Source organism: Balaenoptera acutorostrata, chromosome 1 (assembly GCF_949987535.1).
Source record: "Balaenoptera acutorostrata chromosome 1, mBalAcu1.1, whole genome shotgun sequence".
Taxonomy (NCBI): Eukaryota; Metazoa; Chordata; class Mammalia; order Artiodactyla; family Balaenopteridae; genus Balaenoptera; species Balaenoptera acutorostrata.
In genome coordinates, this window is record NC_080064.1 from 26,889,321 (window position 1) to 26,907,757 (window position 18,437).

General features: G+C 44.3%; 1 protein-coding gene across 1 annotated transcript in view; it reads right to left on the reverse strand.

The window, feature by feature from the left end:
* Positions 1–18,437, reverse strand: part of CSMD2 (CUB and Sushi multiple domains 2) — a 676,782-nt gene that overhangs the window by 24,778 nt on the left and 633,567 nt on the right. The window contains exons 56-60 of the mRNA XM_057529595.1: positions 11,080–11,253; positions 6,794–6,976; positions 2,938–3,114; positions 1,555–1,734; positions 993–1,166 (exon numbers count right to left, since the gene is read on the reverse strand). Of these exons, the coding sequence (XP_057385578.1) occupies positions 993–1,166; positions 1,555–1,734; positions 2,938–3,114; positions 6,794–6,976; positions 11,080–11,253 (888 nt within the window). The remainder of the gene's footprint in view (positions 1–992; positions 1,167–1,554; positions 1,735–2,937; positions 3,115–6,793; positions 6,977–11,079; positions 11,254–18,437) is intronic.

Genomic DNA, 18,437 nt, shown 5'->3' on the forward strand with positions numbered 1-18,437 from the left:
GTGATTGTGTGGAAGTATGACAAGCCTAACTACGGCTATCTTTGGGAAGTGAGGGTTCAGATGATTATTTCATTCTTCTTTGCATTTTTGGATATAGTACAGTTTTGGGTTTTTTTTAAAACAATAACCATAATTCATTGTTAAAAAGCAATTCAGCTATTTCTCAAGACAAAAAGCAAGGTTTCTGAGTCCAGACTCAACCTGGAGTCTGGCTCCCTTCCTAATGTTTCCCTGGAGGAATACGAAGGTCTAAGGGGTTAACTACACACCACATGCTGCCTTTCCTGTGTCCACTTGTCTCTGCTGAAACTTCCCAAACTGAAGTAAATTTTCAGAGGACCCCAAACAGTGTCACGTGTAGTTGATAGTTTTCTGCAGCATTAGATAAATGCCAAGTAGAAAGAAAATACAGGTCCTACTATTTGTCCAAGTTCCAGAGCCAGATTATGGGGTAAGGCAAGAATAAGTGACCTGGAACCTGCTTCTCTGGGGGACTCGGTAAGAAGTGAGCCCCGGAATGGACTTGAGGCTCTTTGAGACACAATCGGGCCAGGTAAATCAGAAATAACTCTCTCACCAAAAAATCACAAGGGCCCCAGCGTCTCTTCTGTGCAGGGTATTTTCCTTGAAGACAGGCATGTTTCTAGCACTGCCCCGCTTGCCTGTCTATCACCCCAGCTTTGGGTTCTAGAGCATCCAGTTAACAACCTTTCAGGTTCAGAAACACCTCCCTCATCTCTGGCTTAATTTCCTTCCACTGTGACTCCACACAGAGAGCGGAGCCAGGGCTCAATTAAGATAGTCTCATATTCTTCCTTTCAAATCCCCTCCTTCTTTAACAGTGTCTTGGACAAAGCTCCTCCCTGATTTAGGGCCGGGGACCCCCATTCTAGGCCTCCTAGCAGCAGAGCTCTGGAAGCAGAGCAGCAGAGGCGGGAAGAGGACGGAGCCAGCAGATGGGATGCCCCGGAGGCCCCCCGTGAGCGACTTACGGAAACACTGAGGCAGCTCTCCAGTCCAGGACCCGTTTCCCTCGCAGGTGAGCACCGCAGGCAGGGAGAGCTGGTACCCCTCCAGGCAGGCATACGTCACGCTTGAGCCCCACATGAAGTCGGACCCCACCACTTTGCCGTTGGGTATGAGCTGAGGTGGTTTGCACGTGATAGCTGGGGGAGACCAAAGCAGGCTGAGTGCTGGGGCTGCCCCCGGGGGAAACCAGGCCCTGGTGGCCGCCGGCACTGACGTCACTGGCTCCCCGTGCCTGCCGGGGGTCTGGGCTAAGCGGCAGGAAGCAGGAACGCCCGCCCTTCCTTTGGGAGCTTGTTCTTTTTGCACCTTACGACAACCCTCTCCTCTCTGCACGGCCCTGTCCTCAATGTTCAAGGCCCAGGACCTTCCCACTCCCTCCCTGCAGATGTTCAGGGACCACTCTTCACCTTGCACACCCCCCGATAAGATGTTAGGGCTCTGCCTCATCACACCCTCCCTTCTAGATGTTCAAGACTTTTGTACCTTCTTTGTCCCTGTGTCCACATCTGAAGCCCCCAGACACACCTTTGCAGACTGGCTTGGTGCCGTTCCACGTCCGGTCCTTGGTGCAGCTCAGCACGGACACCCTATGTGACTCCGTCATGTAGCCAGGGATGCACTGGTAGGTCACAGTTTTGTTGTATCTGAAGTCACTGCCCAGCCGGAGGCCATTGGCTGGAATCCCAGGGTCGCCACAGTTTATGACTAGGATGAGGAGATAGAGCATTGTTCACTCTGAGCACAGACCCCCCTCTCCCCAGCACCCCAACGCCATCCCTATCACTCCCTGCACGTGTTTGGGAAGGAAAGCTGTCAGAGTAGGGATGTCCTGTCCCCTGCCCAGTTCCTAGTTGGGCACCATCCATTCTAAGTCCCCACAGCCAAGTCTGCTTGCAAAGGCTGTACTACATCCCCCATCCTTGCCCGCACCATCCTTACGCACCCTAGCAGCTTGGGCTGGGAACCCCATCTTTTTCATTTAAAGTCCACACCTCTAAGAGGAAGTATCCAGAGGGCTCGCTTCATAAATGAGGCTGGGGTCCAAGGAGAGGGACGTTTCCAGGTTGAAGAGTTAAGATGTGTTGACGGACTACATAAGACAATTTGTCGCCGGAAAGGGCATCTTACTGCCTGCTCTTCCGCCCAGGAGACCTCTGTGGGTCCAGTGGCCTAGGAGCAGGGTCTTGTGACCGATGCAGTGGTCATACGGATGTTATGGTATCAAGTGAGGTGGGGGGGTTGGTGAGCTCTGGCCTCAGAACAAAAGTGAACTTGACAGGGGATTTCAAATGGAGCCTGAAATCACAGCTAGGATTTTGAAAGGGAGAATGTTGTCAGATTCCCTTATCTTATCACTTCCTTCCACCGGGCCCCACAGTGATTTGCTTTTCAAGGAAAAGGGTCTGGAGCTGCCCTTAAGAGAAGCAAGAAAGGGGAGCCAGGCTGGAGTGGGGATGGGTCCAAGGGAGAGAAGGAACTAACAAAGATGGTAGATGGCAGCAGCTTTAAGGTGGAAAGAGAATCAGGCTGAGCACTGGGGGTTTGCCCTAAAAGAGAAAAAGAAAGCCCAAGGAACTGGCTAGAGTCTGAAAAATAGCAAATAATTATATATTCTCAACCTCTCTGGGCTTCAGTTGTCTCATACATAAAGTAGAGCTGATAGTATCTACTTCATGGGGTTGTGGTGAGAATCAAAAGATGTGATGCATGTGAAACAAAGCACTTAGCTCAGTGGCTGTCACATACTATGTGCCCAGTAAGTGGAGGCTATTTGTATGATTCTCATTCAGGGTCAAGTCCCACCATGTCAGCCAGCCTTCCCAGTCTCCTCCAGACAGCCTTCTTCTTTGGCACGGAGGAGCCCGATTGCCTTGGCCACCATTTGCCATGGAGCCCAGAGGTTCTCACCTATGCACTCCGGGTCACTGCCTGTCCAGGTGCCATTGACCGAGCAGTGCCGGCTGAGCAGGCCTGTGGCGTAGTAGCCTTCCCGACACTCATAGACGATGGAGCTGGAGAAAACCAGGCCATCGCTGAACATGACTCGGGCATTGCTTGGAGTCCCGGGGTTCCCACAAGAGATCACTAGGAAGCCGAAAGGACACATTATTCATCAGAACAAGAGCAGGCATCCCCTGGGGGGCTGGGCCCTGCCCAGAGTGGAGACCTCGTGCTATGTAAGGACCCTGTAGATTGAAATGCCTCTTGGGATGCTTTCATGTCAGATCATCTCCCCCTTAGAAGGGGAGGAGAGACCTGTAGGGATTTTTTATGATTTCTAAAAATTAAAGACTATATCTGTTTTATTATCACACCTAAAATTTTAAACAATTCCTGAATATCACCAAATATCCAATCAGTGCTTAGTGTTTCTGTCTCTTTTTTATAGTTGATTTGTTTGAATCATGATCCAAATAAAGTTCACACATGACATTTGGTTGGCATGTCTCTAAGACTCTGAATCCAGAGATTACTGGATTACCCTCTCCTACAATTTATCTGTTACACAAATCAGGGCATTTATCCGGTAGAATCTCCCACTTTCTGGATTTTACTAACTGCACCAATGAGGCATTGTTCAGCATATTCCTCTGTCCCCTGTAGTTACTGTAGTCAAGTTCTACTTTTTGGCAAAGGTACTTTGCAAAGGTTTTGTGTTTTTCTTATCACATCACATCAGGAGGCACAGAATGTCTGGTTGTTTTCTTGTTAGTGATGTTGAGGCTGACCAGTGGGGCGGGTCTGCCTGCCTCACCTGGCATTATAAAGTTCCTATTAGTTGTCACCTAATGGTTTTACCAGAAATTAAATACTGTTGACCAGATTCCTTATTTCATTAGGGGATAGAAATGGTGACATTCTAATTCTATAACTCTTTCTGCTTTAGCTAGTGTTTAAGAACTTGTACATCATCAAATATTTGCTTACCCAGAAATAGAGTTCACATAGGAAGGTTGGATAATACTTGATTTCTTTTTTTTTAAGTCAGACGTGAGAACAATGAGTTGATTCCCTAGCAAGCTCCAAAGGATAATATTTGAATTCACAGATTTGAATTTATTTGCTATGTTTCCATCTGTTGCCACTTTTATTCTTATTGAAGCTCAAATTATCCCATCTTTGACTAGTGGGAGCCCCTTCAAGTTGGCTCCTGAGTTCCTTTGACATGACCCACTTGTGTTTGGTAGATTCCTTGTTGTAATGACAAGATTTCCCATGTTCATCTTGCATATATCCTGCCCCAGTCCTGGAATCAGCCATTTCTCTAAAAAGCTCTGGTTCCTTTGAATGGGCAATGGATTTAAAAACTACAGTCTGGGCATTAAGGGTACTCATTGCTACTGAGCTGGTCATTGATTCTAGACTTTTAGACTGGGAAAATAACTTTTCAAATTGAAAATACATTATGACTTTATGCTGATATTACCAAGCCAAGTTTAGAATTGAGTTTTCCTTAAATTTTTGATTTTTATATGATATCCCTTTTATGTTGAAAATCTTGGTTCTTAATGACAATAAATAATTTTAACTTGTTTTATCCATATATATTATGGTATTATATACATAATAGTTTTAGAATAGTAATACCAGTTTTATTACTAGCAATATGATCGCGAAAAACAGTTTAAGATTTCATTGTAGTTCTTTGTCCTTAGGATATATGTACCATAGTCAGATTTCATTTTTTCAAGTCAATTGAAATAATTCTCTGGGTCATTAAATCACCAACTTGATACATAGTTAAGTTCATTTGTTTCCATTTTGATTTGATATTCGGAGAGTACTTGTTTCTAATCTTTCATTTAATTTTGTTTTGTAAGTATGTACAACATTTACATAGTCCCAGAGTCAGATCTACAAAATGATTCCTATGTAATTAGCACAACAGATAGACCCTAACATCCATCCACTCAACAAGTATTTGTGCTGCTTAGGTGCTGGATATGCAGTGGTGACCAAGCCACGTCCCCTGCCCTTGAGGAGCCCAGTCTATCTTAAGAACCTACCTATAAACAGATGAATTAAAATATGATGTAATAAGTGCTACACTTGAAGGAAAAAAAGCACTAAAAAGAGAGCAGGTTTTTGGGGCTGGAGATAAGAATTTGAGTAGATCCTTGAAAGATAAGTGGGAGCTTGTCAAGGGAAGTCACAAAGAGCTGTGTACATGTTACACATACACTCACTCAACAAATATTTGCTTCCAGGTCCAAACTCTCAGCTGCCCACTTTCTGTTCCCTGAACACTCCTGACATTGATGGCTGACTCCATCCTGGGACCTGAGTGGCAAGAAAGGGAACCTGGGTCACAGTGGATATTTGAGAATATACTAAATTCTCCCCTTGCCAAAACACTCTCTCAGTACCACAAAGCTCTCTTACTATGTCTAGGAAACCCTATAAAAACTAACTTTGCACCGCCAGAAAGGCAGGACTTTGGACAGACAGGTGGGCGAAGGCACTGACTCCATTTCTATCATTGGTGTCCCCGGATCATGGGCCAGAGCATCTCCCCTTGCTCTTCAGGACTATGCCACAATCTCAATTTCATGCAGCCCATTCTCTAACCACTGCCTTTTATTTCTTTAGCTCGCTCCCTCTGGAATTCGTTCTCTGGTGATTGGGACCTATAATCCACTGCTCCTACCACCTTTTCACAGCCTCTTACTCCACTCATAAACCCATCCCCTCCTTACCCAGCTTAGATGCTAAGATTCATCATAATCTCTGCTTTGTGTATACCCTCATCTTCCTTGCCACTTTCTTTCAATGTCTTAGTTGCCTAATAAAACCCCAACCCTACACCTAATGCTTCACCTACCCTGTGCCTGAAACTATGTAGCTAAATGTGTTTGAACAAAAACCCAGACCAATGCTGACTACTGTCACTTTACGTTAATGGCTCTTACCTTAATGAGCCCTCGGTGCTGCCTGGCAATTATATATTTCCCTATTCCATTCCCACTCCTCCCTTGCTAGATGATGATTTCATATTGTGTCCTTCCTCTTCCAACACCTCAGCCAATCTTACTCTTACTGTTAAACTGCTTCCTAACTAGGAGAGTGCTATGCAGGTTGTATTTTAGAGAGGGGGGGAGAGAGAGGGAGAGACCGAGGTGGGGGGGGGGGTAGAGAGAGAGAGAGAGAGAGAGAGAGAGAGAGAGAGAGAGAAATTTGGGGAGCAGGTACAAAAAGTTGGACTTTAGGGAGAGAGGTTTTAAAAAAGAGTTTTGTTTTTTTTCCAGAAATTTAGGAGTGTGTGGAGAAATAGAATTTCCCCTACTGGGCCTACCTCAGGAACCATCACTAAGAGCTTATATTACTTTTAAAGGATTTTTAAAAGCTGGATCTGTATTTCTTTTGGCACTTTGGATGCTATTTAAACACAGTGTTTTCCCTTAAACTGTAAGCTCCAAGAGGGCAAGGTGGGTCTGTCTCCATCACCATTGTGTCTCTAGCATATATTACAGTATTTGGCACACAGTTGTTGAATGAAACTGTATGGAAATAAATGCACAAATGTGCTTAACTTAGTTTATCCCGGTGTCTTCCCTTCTTAGGTAAGTGGGGAATATGTTTGCCTTTGGATTACTTATGAGATGAACATGAACTCTCTGTTGATGCCCACTATTCACCATGCCAAGGGTTCAAATGGGGCCCTGGATTTTATCTGTGCATGTGAGGGCAGGCGCTAGGGAGCAGGAAAACGGGGGAAGATCCTGGGGCCGGCAGAGGGGAGAAGCAGAACGGTCACATACATTACCTCCACACTCAGGCTGCGTGCCGCTCCACGAGCCGTTGGCTTGACAAGTTCGCTCTGAAGATCCCCGGAGCGCGTGGCCAGCTTCACAGCTGAAGCGCATCAGGCTGCCCGGGGCAAAGCTATCTCCCAAACGGATGCCATGGGCTGGGATGCCAGGGTCACCACAGATTCCCATGCTGGTTCCTACGGACCAGAACCAAAAAACCCCGTTGTTTTTAGCATGGCAGGAAAGGGAGTGGAGGACTGGGAGACAGAAAGATGCTGGGCTGATGCTAAGGAAGGGCAGTGGGCCCTAAGAATGAGGGCGGTGAAACTGACCGTGTGTGTAGCCTGAGTCACCAGGACAGGCTCCTGCCTTAGTGCTCAGTGGTCAAAGGACACAGAGGTCTGAGGTCATGTGTGGGTCCCCGGGGACCACGAGGCAAGGGAAGAAAGAAGGTAGAGGGAGAGCTTTGTGGAGGAAGTCATGCCTTTGTTCTTTGGCTTGTGCCAGCGTGGGATGCCCGTGGGCCAAGCTGGCCTTCTCCCTTTCACCTCTTCTCCACCATCTGCTGGTCTGGTACCCTCTCCATTCCCAGTTCCACTGTCTTAGCTCAGATGCTCAACGTCTCTCTCCTGAACTACATTGCAGGAGCCTCCTAACTAATGTCCCTTCCTCTCAAACTCTCCCTCTAGTCTATCTTCACTTTATCCTTAAATCTTAGCAATGAACAACCACAACCATCTGATTTTGGTTCTTTCCTGCTGAATTATCTCCACTGGCTTCCCACTGCTGAGAGAAAAAAGTTCAAACTTTTTAGCAGAGTTTCTGCTCAACAGCCCAGCTTGAATCTTGATCCTGGGCCTTTAATCGAGGATTTCCTATTCACAAATGATGCAATACGGGTGAGCTCTAGATTAGATATCTTAGATCCCTCATGTCCTCCTTTCTTTGCCCCATGCCTCCTGCCACATTTCTGCATTTATCTGGCTTATTGTGCAAACCCAACCCAGGAGAGTTTTAAGGACCCAAGAGGTGGGGGAGGGTGGAGAACAGGAGACAAAGCTACATGATCTAGTGCCTGTGGGAACCAGCGCATCTCAGAATACGGAGATGCACGGGAGACACCACTGGATCAGACTAGGCCGTGGTAAGCTTGAGGAAGGAGGAAGAAAATGAAGGAATAAATGGCAACTCCATGAGAAGATAAAGTTTCCCATTGAAGTGGAATGCACCTCCTCGTGAATCCACGTGTGTAGGCATCGATAGTAACGTCTTGACCACAAGTGGCTTAAGCCATGTGTACCCCACCATCCACTGTTGATGTATCTTCCTCTCAGTTTTGGGATTATTTCCTTTTCCAGTCTAGCCTCAGAATATGAGAATACTATATAACCCCATGTTCCCCACTCTGCTCCTTACCGTGGAAGGGGGATTCATTCAGCCTTCAACTCAAACACTTGAAAAAAGAAAGCCTATCACATTTGGCCAGGTTTTCTTAGCTTTTGACGTTTTCCAGGATGTAGCTCATGCAACAGGCAGTACAGGGTCCCCTTGAAGGCAGCCCTGATGGTGAGTCGCTCTCTCTCCCTCACTGGCTAGCTGGCCTCGGCTGAAGCCAGCACTATTACACAACAGGCCTGAGGGTGGACTCCCGGGTCCTGGGCATGATCGGACAGAACAGTCCCCACTGCAGTGTTTGGCCTCTGTTTCAACGATATAAGGAGGTCTGGGACAGAATACTGCACCATGGGGGCAGGTGGCAACTATTGACTCTTTACTGAAGAGGTACATCAGCAAGATGATGACACTGCAGAGGTAGGCAATGAACTTCCTGAAGTGTGTCTCAAATGCCAGAGATCTCTGCATGTCCTTTATGGCCCAGGGACTTATGACTTCTGTTATGCATCATCTGGGTGCACTGACTGTACAGAATGAGGTTTGAAAATCTGACCCTGGAACTCCTGAACGTGTATCTTTTAAGACTGACAGGAGATGATGTTGCAAAAGATGATATCTGTATCACCGGTGGAATTATATCCCACTCACTAGTACAGATCTAGCGTTACTTCCTAATCACCTATTTTTTCCACCTTCACTTTCTTATCTAAGGTATTTAAGATTCATTCATTCCTCAGCCTTAGTATTTATGGAATCCCTTCTACTCCTGTCCTCAGAGGTCTCCAGGAAAGCTCTGTCCATGACACTGTTCTCCTAAGTGTCTGTCATCCTTGAGGAAGACACGGGAGAAGTAAGTTTGCAAACTATTCTTCAGAATATTCAGGATTGGGGATCAAACAGCTTAACGCAACACATCCCCTAATGAGTGAGGTCCATGTCTTCTGAAGGTTCTTTTCTGCTTCTTACTTTTTCATGTTCCCAAGGTGTCAGCTTGTTTCTAGTCTCCCCTTGACCTTTGATGTGGCCAAGGAAGAGTCCCTTCTTCCACATGCAGAACCAGGACTTAGGTAGTCACAAAATTATGAAATCTCAGGGTTGAAAAGGTTTTAGAGGTTTTCTAGCTTCGTTATCTATAAGAATTGTTTCTGTAATATTTCCAGTATGTCATTTCCCAGCCTTTGCAAAAACAACTTCAGAGAAGGAAAATTACAGTTTGGGAGAAAAGACTTTGGATTCTGTGCTTTTGGGCCAGGAGACTCACTGTGTGGTTGGGTTACATATGCTAATGGGTAGGAGACACTGAAGCCTTTCTTTCTGATTTCTTCCTCCCCTATCTTGTACTTCCTTTTCCCATGGAGAACAAAGATCCCCGAATACATAAAACAGACCTTAAGAACACCATTAGTCCCATGTCCTAGAGAATCGTCTAGAGGGAGGACTTTATGCAGAAGGGACCGTTCACCAAAGACACTGGGGCAAATGCATGCTTGGATGGGCATTTGGATGCGAAATGCATGCCTTTCTTCTGTGGAATACTTCTTCCTCCTGGAACTTGCTCTGTGGACGACTCTGGAGGCCTCAATATACATGATCCTTGTCGTCCCCATGCCAGCCTCCCCAAGACACTCTCAATAGAAGTCCAAACAGACAGGAGTCTGGGGCCCAGCTAACAGGCTAAAGGAGTCCCAGTGGCTCATACATAGTCCTGCCAGTTCTTGAACTGGGTGATTAATGAGATTAATAAGGGTGAGAGGCCGAAGTCTTGGGTGTTAACAGAGTGATGTGTCTGGGATCGTCCTGGGCAGCCCACAGCCCTTTGAAACAGCAGCCAGCGCTTCGGGAATTTCTCCTTTCTTAGGAGCCCTAACTAATATCTGGTGGGTATTCTGGCAGTGCCCTAAATTTTGGAAGACAGGCTTATCTGGGAACTTCAAACTGCCAGAGCAGCTGCACATCTTGTGGGTGAGGTCCCACTTTGAGGAGAAGGCTTCTATATTAGGAGGAGGTCAGGATCCTTACCTCTAGAGGGCATCTGGCATGGGAAGGCATAGGGGTTAATTTCAGTGCCACGGTAGGTCCCCTGAGGAACATCAGGCTACATGAACAGCTGCCCTCTTGTGGGCAACATCCCATGTGGCCTCCCTTCTTGGGGCCAGGCAGGCTCACCCCAAAGAAAAGAAAGCTGTGGGGTGCTAACTTTTTTGCTTAGTGGTTTCTTCGTTGGTGGGACAATTCAGTTTCAAATATTTTGTTCTTTTATGACATTACAGATGAACATCTGGAAATATGGACACGGGAGCTTTGGCAGTTCCCTACATTTGCTCTGTTGATAACATCTCTCTGTGTCCCCATAGCGATTAACAGGAAGACAAACTCATTCATAGGAAACGTCTGGGGACTGGTGTGTTAGTACTAAAGGGAACAACTGTACTTACTGGGCAGTCAGGACACAGGACAAATGGGAGAGGCGGTGATACAGAAAGGGAAGCAGGCTGGGGCCCAGGAGTCCCAAACAGGGGAGAAGAGAACACAGGAGGGGGTTTGGACCTGGGCCGAACAACAGAAAGGCTTGGACTATTCCTGGGACCTCATGGTAATAAGTGTCTGGACAGGACTCTGGCCATAGCGTGACCTCACAAACTGCGTCTTCACTAGTTTTGCAATGTCTTGGCTGTATGGGCTTGGCCAGCGCTGACTAAGGGCATGAAGCTGGGCTCAGACCACCAAGGGCTGAAGTCCAGTTGGGACCTCTGATAGCCATGCTCTCTGCCTGGGAGGGATGCGATGAGGGTTCAAAAGGTCTGCTTCCCTCCCGTCCATCTGTCACACTCACACCCTCGGGAGCTCGCTCGCCTCCCAGCCAGGTGTTCCATTGGACCCCCTCCTCCCACACCAGAGCCCCTACCTGAGCAGTGGGGGAGGGAGCCAGTCCAGTGTCCGTCCAGCCCACACATTCGGGTGGCATTTCCCACTAGAGTCCGCTTGCTGGTGCAGCTGTAACGCACGACCGCCCCCGCGGTATAGTTGTCCCCGGACATCTGGGAATGGGGCGGGGAGCCCGGATGGCCACAGGACACCACTGTGGGGAAGGGCAAACATCTCAGCAACTCTGCACCAGGATGGATCATCATCACAGGACGCATGCTAGGCTTTTCACGGTGACAGGCAGAGAAGAAGAGAAGCTGGGGTATCTACTGAAGCAAACCTCCTGCTGGCACACCCACTCGGCATCAGCAGACAATGCCTACCCACCTCGCTGTCCTGTTTCCGTATCCGTGAACTGCAGAGCGATATCTGTTGTTTTAAGAGCTGAATGAGATAATACATGTGAAACTGCTCAGCACGTAGTAGGGACACAATAATATCCGTTTCTTCTCTTTCTTGCCTCATGTGCTCACCTCTCCCTATTTCCTCACTGCCGTCGGACATACCAAGAGGTCTCTGGCAGAAAGGTGGTACATATAGTATACATATAACTACATATAAGTCAGACAGAGAAAGACAAATATCATATGATACTGCTTATATGTGGAATCTTAAAAAATGGTACAAATGAACTTATTTACAAAACAGAAATTGAGTCACAGATGTAGAAAACAAACTTATGGTTACCAAGGGGGAAAGGAGGGGATAAACTGGGTGACTGGGATTGATATATACACACGACTCTATATAAAATCGATAACTAATAGGAACCTACTATATAGCACAGGGAACTCTATTCGGTGCTCTGTAATGACCTACGTGGGATGGAGTCTAGAAGAGAGTGGATATATGTATGTGTATGGCTGATTCACTTTGCTGTACACCTGAAACTAACACAACATCGTAAATCAACTATACTTCAATAAAAAATTAATTAGAAAAAGGACAAATGGGTGATCTGTCATCCTGAGACTGTCGGCATTGGCCACAGGATACAGAATGAGGGCCAGTTAGAGTCTTCTCCAAATGCATCTCACAGCTGCCCACATCACTTGTCTCCAACTTGTCCTCTTCTGTTGCAAGTTCCCTTTCCTGAGACACCAAAGTGTAACCGTGGAAACCAGTGATGGGGTTAGAGTACAGAGTCGAGGTGTACGGGCCAGGGCAGGATGGTGCTGTCGACCTCGCTGGGTTTGCTTGCCGTTGTTCTTGCCACGGTTGATCCCAGGGTCTTTCATTTACTCAACACATATGTATTGAGTGCAAGGCACTGTTATATGTGTTTGGGAGAACAAAGTCCATGCTCTCGTGGAGGTTATGTTCTAGTGAGGATGAGAGACCATGAATAAGAAAACAGGTAATTCTAGGGGTTGCTATGAAGGAAAATAAAGGTGCATCAGGAAAAGGGTGCTCGGGGTGGGATGAGGGTACTGCTTTTGAGGAGGATGGTGATGGTCAGGGAAGATCTCTCTGAGGCAACATTTGAGCAGTGATCTGAGTGATGTGAAAAGGCCAGCCATGTGAGATCTGGGGGAAGAGCACTCTGAGGGAAGGGACATCTAATGGAAAAGCCCAGAGGCCGGAATGAGCCTGGGGTGTTCGCAAAACAGCAAGAAAGCCAGGGTTGCTGGAATAGAACGGACAAGGAAAGAACTGAAGGAGACATGGGTGGAGAGGTTACTGGGAGCCAGATTATGGCATAGAATTTGGACTTTATTACAAGCATGATGGGACCCCACTGGAGTGATATGATCTGATTTACATTTTAACAAGATCATTCTGGCTACTGTGTGGAGAACATTCTAGGGTGGGGCAAGAAAAGAGGGCGCTGATGCAGTAGTTCAAGAAGAGATGATAGTGATTTGGGCAGACTAAACCTTGGGGTCTGGCATGCAACTGGGAAGGATATGTACTCTGGTGGCCAAAGGGCTGGCTGTCTGCGAAAACAGCCACCACAACTCTCCCCATCCCGGCACAGGCCTACCACTCTTCCCACTCCCAGATGTAGAGTTTCTTATTTCCTCCCTCCTTGAACCTGGGTTGGCCTGGGACTTGCTTTGATCAACAGAATGTCGTGGAATGGGGTTTTAGGAATTTTGAGCTCTGGCTTAAGAGATCCTTTAACTTCCTCTTTTTCTCTAGGAACCCAACCTCCAAGTAAAGAAGACCATGTCATCCTGCTGGAGAGAGTGGCCACGTGGAGAACAGCCAGCCACAAGTCCTTCCTCAAACATGTAGGTGGGGTCATTTTGGATCCATTTTGGATCCTCCAGTCCTAAATGAACCACATTGGGTGCAGATGATCCAGCCCTGCTGGGATGGTTCATTTTATGTATCCACTTGACTAGGCCACAGGATGCCCAGATATTTGGTCCAACATTATTCTGCGTGTATCTGTGAGGGTTTCTGAATGAGATTAACATTCGAATTGGTAGACTAGACTGAATAAAGCAGATTGCCCTCCCCAGTGTGGGTGGGCCTCATCCAATCTCTTGAAGGCCTGAATAGAACAAAAAGGTGGGGTAAGAGAGAATTCTCTCTGCCTGTCTTTGAGCTGGGACATCAATATTCTCCTGCCTTTGGACTCAGACTTGGACTGGAATTTATACCGTTGGCTCTACCTAGTTCTCAGGCCTTCAGACTCAGGCTGGAACTATGCCATCCGCTCTCCTGGGTCTCCAGCTTGTGCACTACAGATCTGGGGACTTTTCAGCCTCCAAAACTGTATGAGCCAATTCCTTATTATCTATCTATATATCTATATTTGTATCTCTATCTATATCTATAAGGAATTGGCTCACATGATTTTAATATATATTATATATTATATTTAGAAGCAGATATATAGATGGCTCATGGTTTCTATAGGTACACATATATAGGTATAAATCATATATCTAAATCTATATAGATATAGATCTTATTACATATCTATATATACTATATATTCTATCTATCTATAAAATATATGTAAAAAAAAATATATATATACATATGTATCCTATTGGTTTTTGATTCTGTTTCTCTGGAGAACCCAGATTAATATATCTGCTAAGCTTCACCTAAATTCCTGACCTCTAGAATTGTGAGAAAACAAAAATAGATGCTATTTTAAGTTTTGAGATGGCTTACTACACAGCAATAGGTAACTGATACAGTGAGTTCCAAGGATTACACTATCTATTCCTTAAGACAACCCTATGAGGTAGGCACTGTTTTCATCTCCACCTTCCTGATGAAGAAAATGAGGCATGGTGAGGCAGAGTAACTTCCGCAAGGTCACAGGCCTGTTCAGCAGTAGAATTAGTTCTTGAAACCTGGCAGATTGACTCCAGAGGGCACACTCTCAAGCACTGTAACTGACTCCCTTCTGCAGTACTGCTTTAATACTGCTGATGAATTCTCTCCTTCTGGAAGGAATGGAGCCCCCAATTATAATTTAAATGATTCTATGACTGTTTACTAGAAATTTCTGGACTTCCAGAAATTGTCCAATTTTAACTCTGAAATGATTTTTCCAAAAAAATTTTTTAATGGAAATGCAACATACATATAGAAAAACACAATAACCATAAAAATAGAGCTTAATGAATTGTCACAAAGTGAATACACTACCCAGATCAAGAAAAGCATATCACCAGTGCCTCAGAAGCCCCTTCATGCCCTCTCTCTATCACCATCTCTCTTCTTCCCTCCTCAAATTAAACTACTATCTTGACTTCATACACCATTAATTAGTTTGCCTGTTCTTGAATTTTATTTAAATGGAACCATATAGTATATATTCTTTTGTGTTGGCTTCTTTCACTCAACATTATGTCTGTGACATTCGTCTATGCTGTGTATAATAGTAGGTCATTATCATTGTTGTATACCAGGGTCAGCAAACATTTTCTTTAATTACTGTCCAGACAGTAATTATTTTAGGTTTTGAGGCTACATACAGTCTGTGTTGCATATTCTTCTGTTTCTTTTTATTTGTACAATATTTTAAAAGTATTAAAAATAAAAACTCTTCTAAGCTCAAGGGCCATACAGAAATGGGCCATACGGAAATAGGCCATAGGCTAGATTTGGCCCAGGAGCCAAAGTTTGCTGACTTCTGCTATATAGTTTACCATTTGTGTTAGTTATCTATTCCTGTGTGACAAATTGCCCCAAAGCTTAGACAGCAATAAACGCATTATTGATCATGGTTTCTGTGGGTCAGGAATTTGGGAGTGGTTTGGCAGGTGGTTCTGACTCAGAATCCCTCATAAGTTGCAGCCAGGATGTTGAATGTGGCTGCATTCATCTGAAGCCTTGACTGGCTTCCCCCAGAGTGACTGATCCAAGAAAGCCAGGCGGAGGTGGGATATCTTTTATAACCTAGCTTTGCAAGTCACATCACTTTACACAGACCAACCCTGGTACAATGTAGGAGTATGCTACATAAAGGTATGAATAGGTTGACTGTCACACCACTGTGGGAATATACCACATTTATCATCCATTTCCTATTGATGGATGTTTGGGTTGTTTCTGGTTTTGGACTCATGAATAATGCTGATAAGAACATTTCTGTTCATGTCTATTAGTGTACATATGTACACATTTATGTTGGTTACCCATAATGATTTCTGTGACAGCAGCTGGTTGTTTTTTCTGATGTTCTTATTTGGCTTTAAAATGTTTCTTTGGGGAATTTGAGGATAGTGTTCAATTATGGTAATATCTAATAATCTCTAAAAATGTATATGCAATGCCAGAAATTATTTTTTCATTACTGGCTTGATCTAGGCTACTTGGGTGTCTGTAAAATTAGCAACTATAGTATACTCTATTGTTTTATTCCCTTCCTGTGGTTTGTTCTTTTAAAGGAGGAAAAAGTCAACAATAATAATGCTTGTGACAAAAGAAAAATTAATGACAATACAATTTGCCTGCTATGGATAAGGAGAAACAAGAAAAGGACATATGATAACAATAAAGAGAAACAACTTGCATTCATCGCATATTTGCATAAAAATCTAGGAGGTGAAGAACAAAGACAAGGTGAGTAGCTGTTGCTGCATTTCTCAATTTGTTGATATAAAAAATTAATGTTTTTAATGTTCATGCCCATGTCCAAATGGGATCTCTTTGGATCATTCCAGTTTCTGCAGTGGCTCTCTAGCTGCTAACTACATATTAAGCTTAAATGTGTACATAAAAATCAGCAAGATAGGGCTTCCCTGGTAGCGCAGTGGTTGAGAGTCTGCCTGCCAATGCAGGAGACACGGGTTCGAGCCCTAGTCTGGGAAGATCCCACATGCCGAGGAGCAACTGGGCCCCTGAGCCATAATTACTGAGCCTGCGCGTCTGGAGCCTGTGCTCCGCAACAAGAGAGGCCGCGATAATGAGAGGCCCGTGCACCGCGATGAAGAGTGGCCCCCGCTCGCCGCAACTAGAGAAAGCCCTCGCACAGAAACGAAGACCGAACACAGCCATAAATAAATAAATTAAAAAAAAAAAATGCAAACCTTAAAAAAAAAAATCAGCAAGATAGGTATTTAGCACTCCTAATAGTAGCAGATTTTCTTGCATTACACAGGATGCACATATAACAGGGGATGGAGAAAGTATAAAATTGTAATTAAGCGAAAAACAATCATATAAATCAGCAATTCATGATTGGGTGTGGACTATGCTGAGTCCGATGGCAGAATGAAAAGGCCGCCCACCCTGGTTCCTAAACCGTAAGTATGAGAGTTGGACTAATGGCCAGCCACCTCCAGAGCTTCCATTGTTTTTTAAAGCACTTTAGCAGGGAAACGGCATATAGCATAGATACGGATCATGCATTTTCCTTGGTCCCTGCACGTCCACACTAATTAAAGCAGTTTGCCTTCACCTGGAAGGAACAGCTGATTGACACCGTTGACTAGGGGATACGTATAGTCGTCTACAATTTGTCACAATCCTATTCACAGGTAATTGGATCTTCTAGGAGTAGAAACGCAGTTAGCCCACTAAAATAATGTCATAATAACCATGAAACATCAGTGAAAATTATTTTACTGGGAGTCACCTGGGATCTAGAGCCTTACAGCCAGTGGAAGTTCCTCAGGGCTGGTGTTTTTGAAATAGTCTCACCAAATCTCAGGGAAAACTTCTATGTCTTCCCCCTTCAACAAGTGAATAGGCTAATTGGATTCTGATGCTAGTATATCCCTTTTATGGGACTCTTGCTGAAGTTCATATTTAGAGGAACTAATAAACATTGCTGTCTTTGAATGGGGTCTGCTTTGGGAAAATCTACTCCAAAATGAACTGGTTGGTCCTTTGGTTTCTGTGTCTCTAATAAAAACATAATGTGGTGGTGTCAGTAATTACTGTAAGTAGAGTTTGGCACCTTGTAAATCCCAATGACAAAAAGAAGTGACCACTGGCTTTCTGTAGTAAAAAATATCAGCAATTGTTGAGCATTAGCCACTTTTTTTTTTTTTTTTTTTTTTGAGAGAGAGAATGCCTAGCTTGTTTTTAGGCATTGGCTTCTACCAGACTGAGAGCTTGGTTCCTGATTCCCACAGATTAAGATCAGTCAAACAAAAGATCATAATGCAAACATAATAAAACAATGAGAAACAAGTCACCAAGAGTGAGAAGCAGCAGAAATGACAGTAGCAGAACTAGACTTGAAAAGACACTGATATTGGAAGTATCAGATATAGAATACATAGTAAGTATACTTAATATGTTAAATATAAAAAAGAACACATTTACATAGGAACAATACACTATGGAAATAATTAAGCAAATTTGAAAAACAAATATTGCATTCATTTCTCAAATGTAAAATAAATAATTGGAAATAGGAACTCAATGAACAGTTAAACCTCAGCTTAACTAAAAAGAAAATTATTGAATGGTAAAACATTCAATAATTATCTTGCTAAAAAAATAAATTTCCATAAATTTTAAAAGACTGAAATCATACAAAGTATGTTCTCCAACCAAAATGCAATGAAACTAGAAACCAATAACAGAAGGAAATTTGGAAAAATCCACAAATATATGGAAATTAAACAACACTCTCCTAAATAATCAGTAGGTCAAAGAAGAAATCAGGGGAGTGATTAGAAAATACTTGAGGTGAACAAAAACGAAAACATAGCATACCAAAACTTATGAGATACAGTGAAAGCAGTGCTCAGAGGGAAATTTATAACTGTAATTGCCTACATTAAAAAGACGAAAGGTCTCAAACCAACAACCTAACTTTCCCCTCTAATAAACTAGGAAAAAGAAGAGCAAAGCAAATGGAAGAAAAGAAATAAAAAAGGTTAGAGCAGAGATAAATGAAATAGAAAAACAATA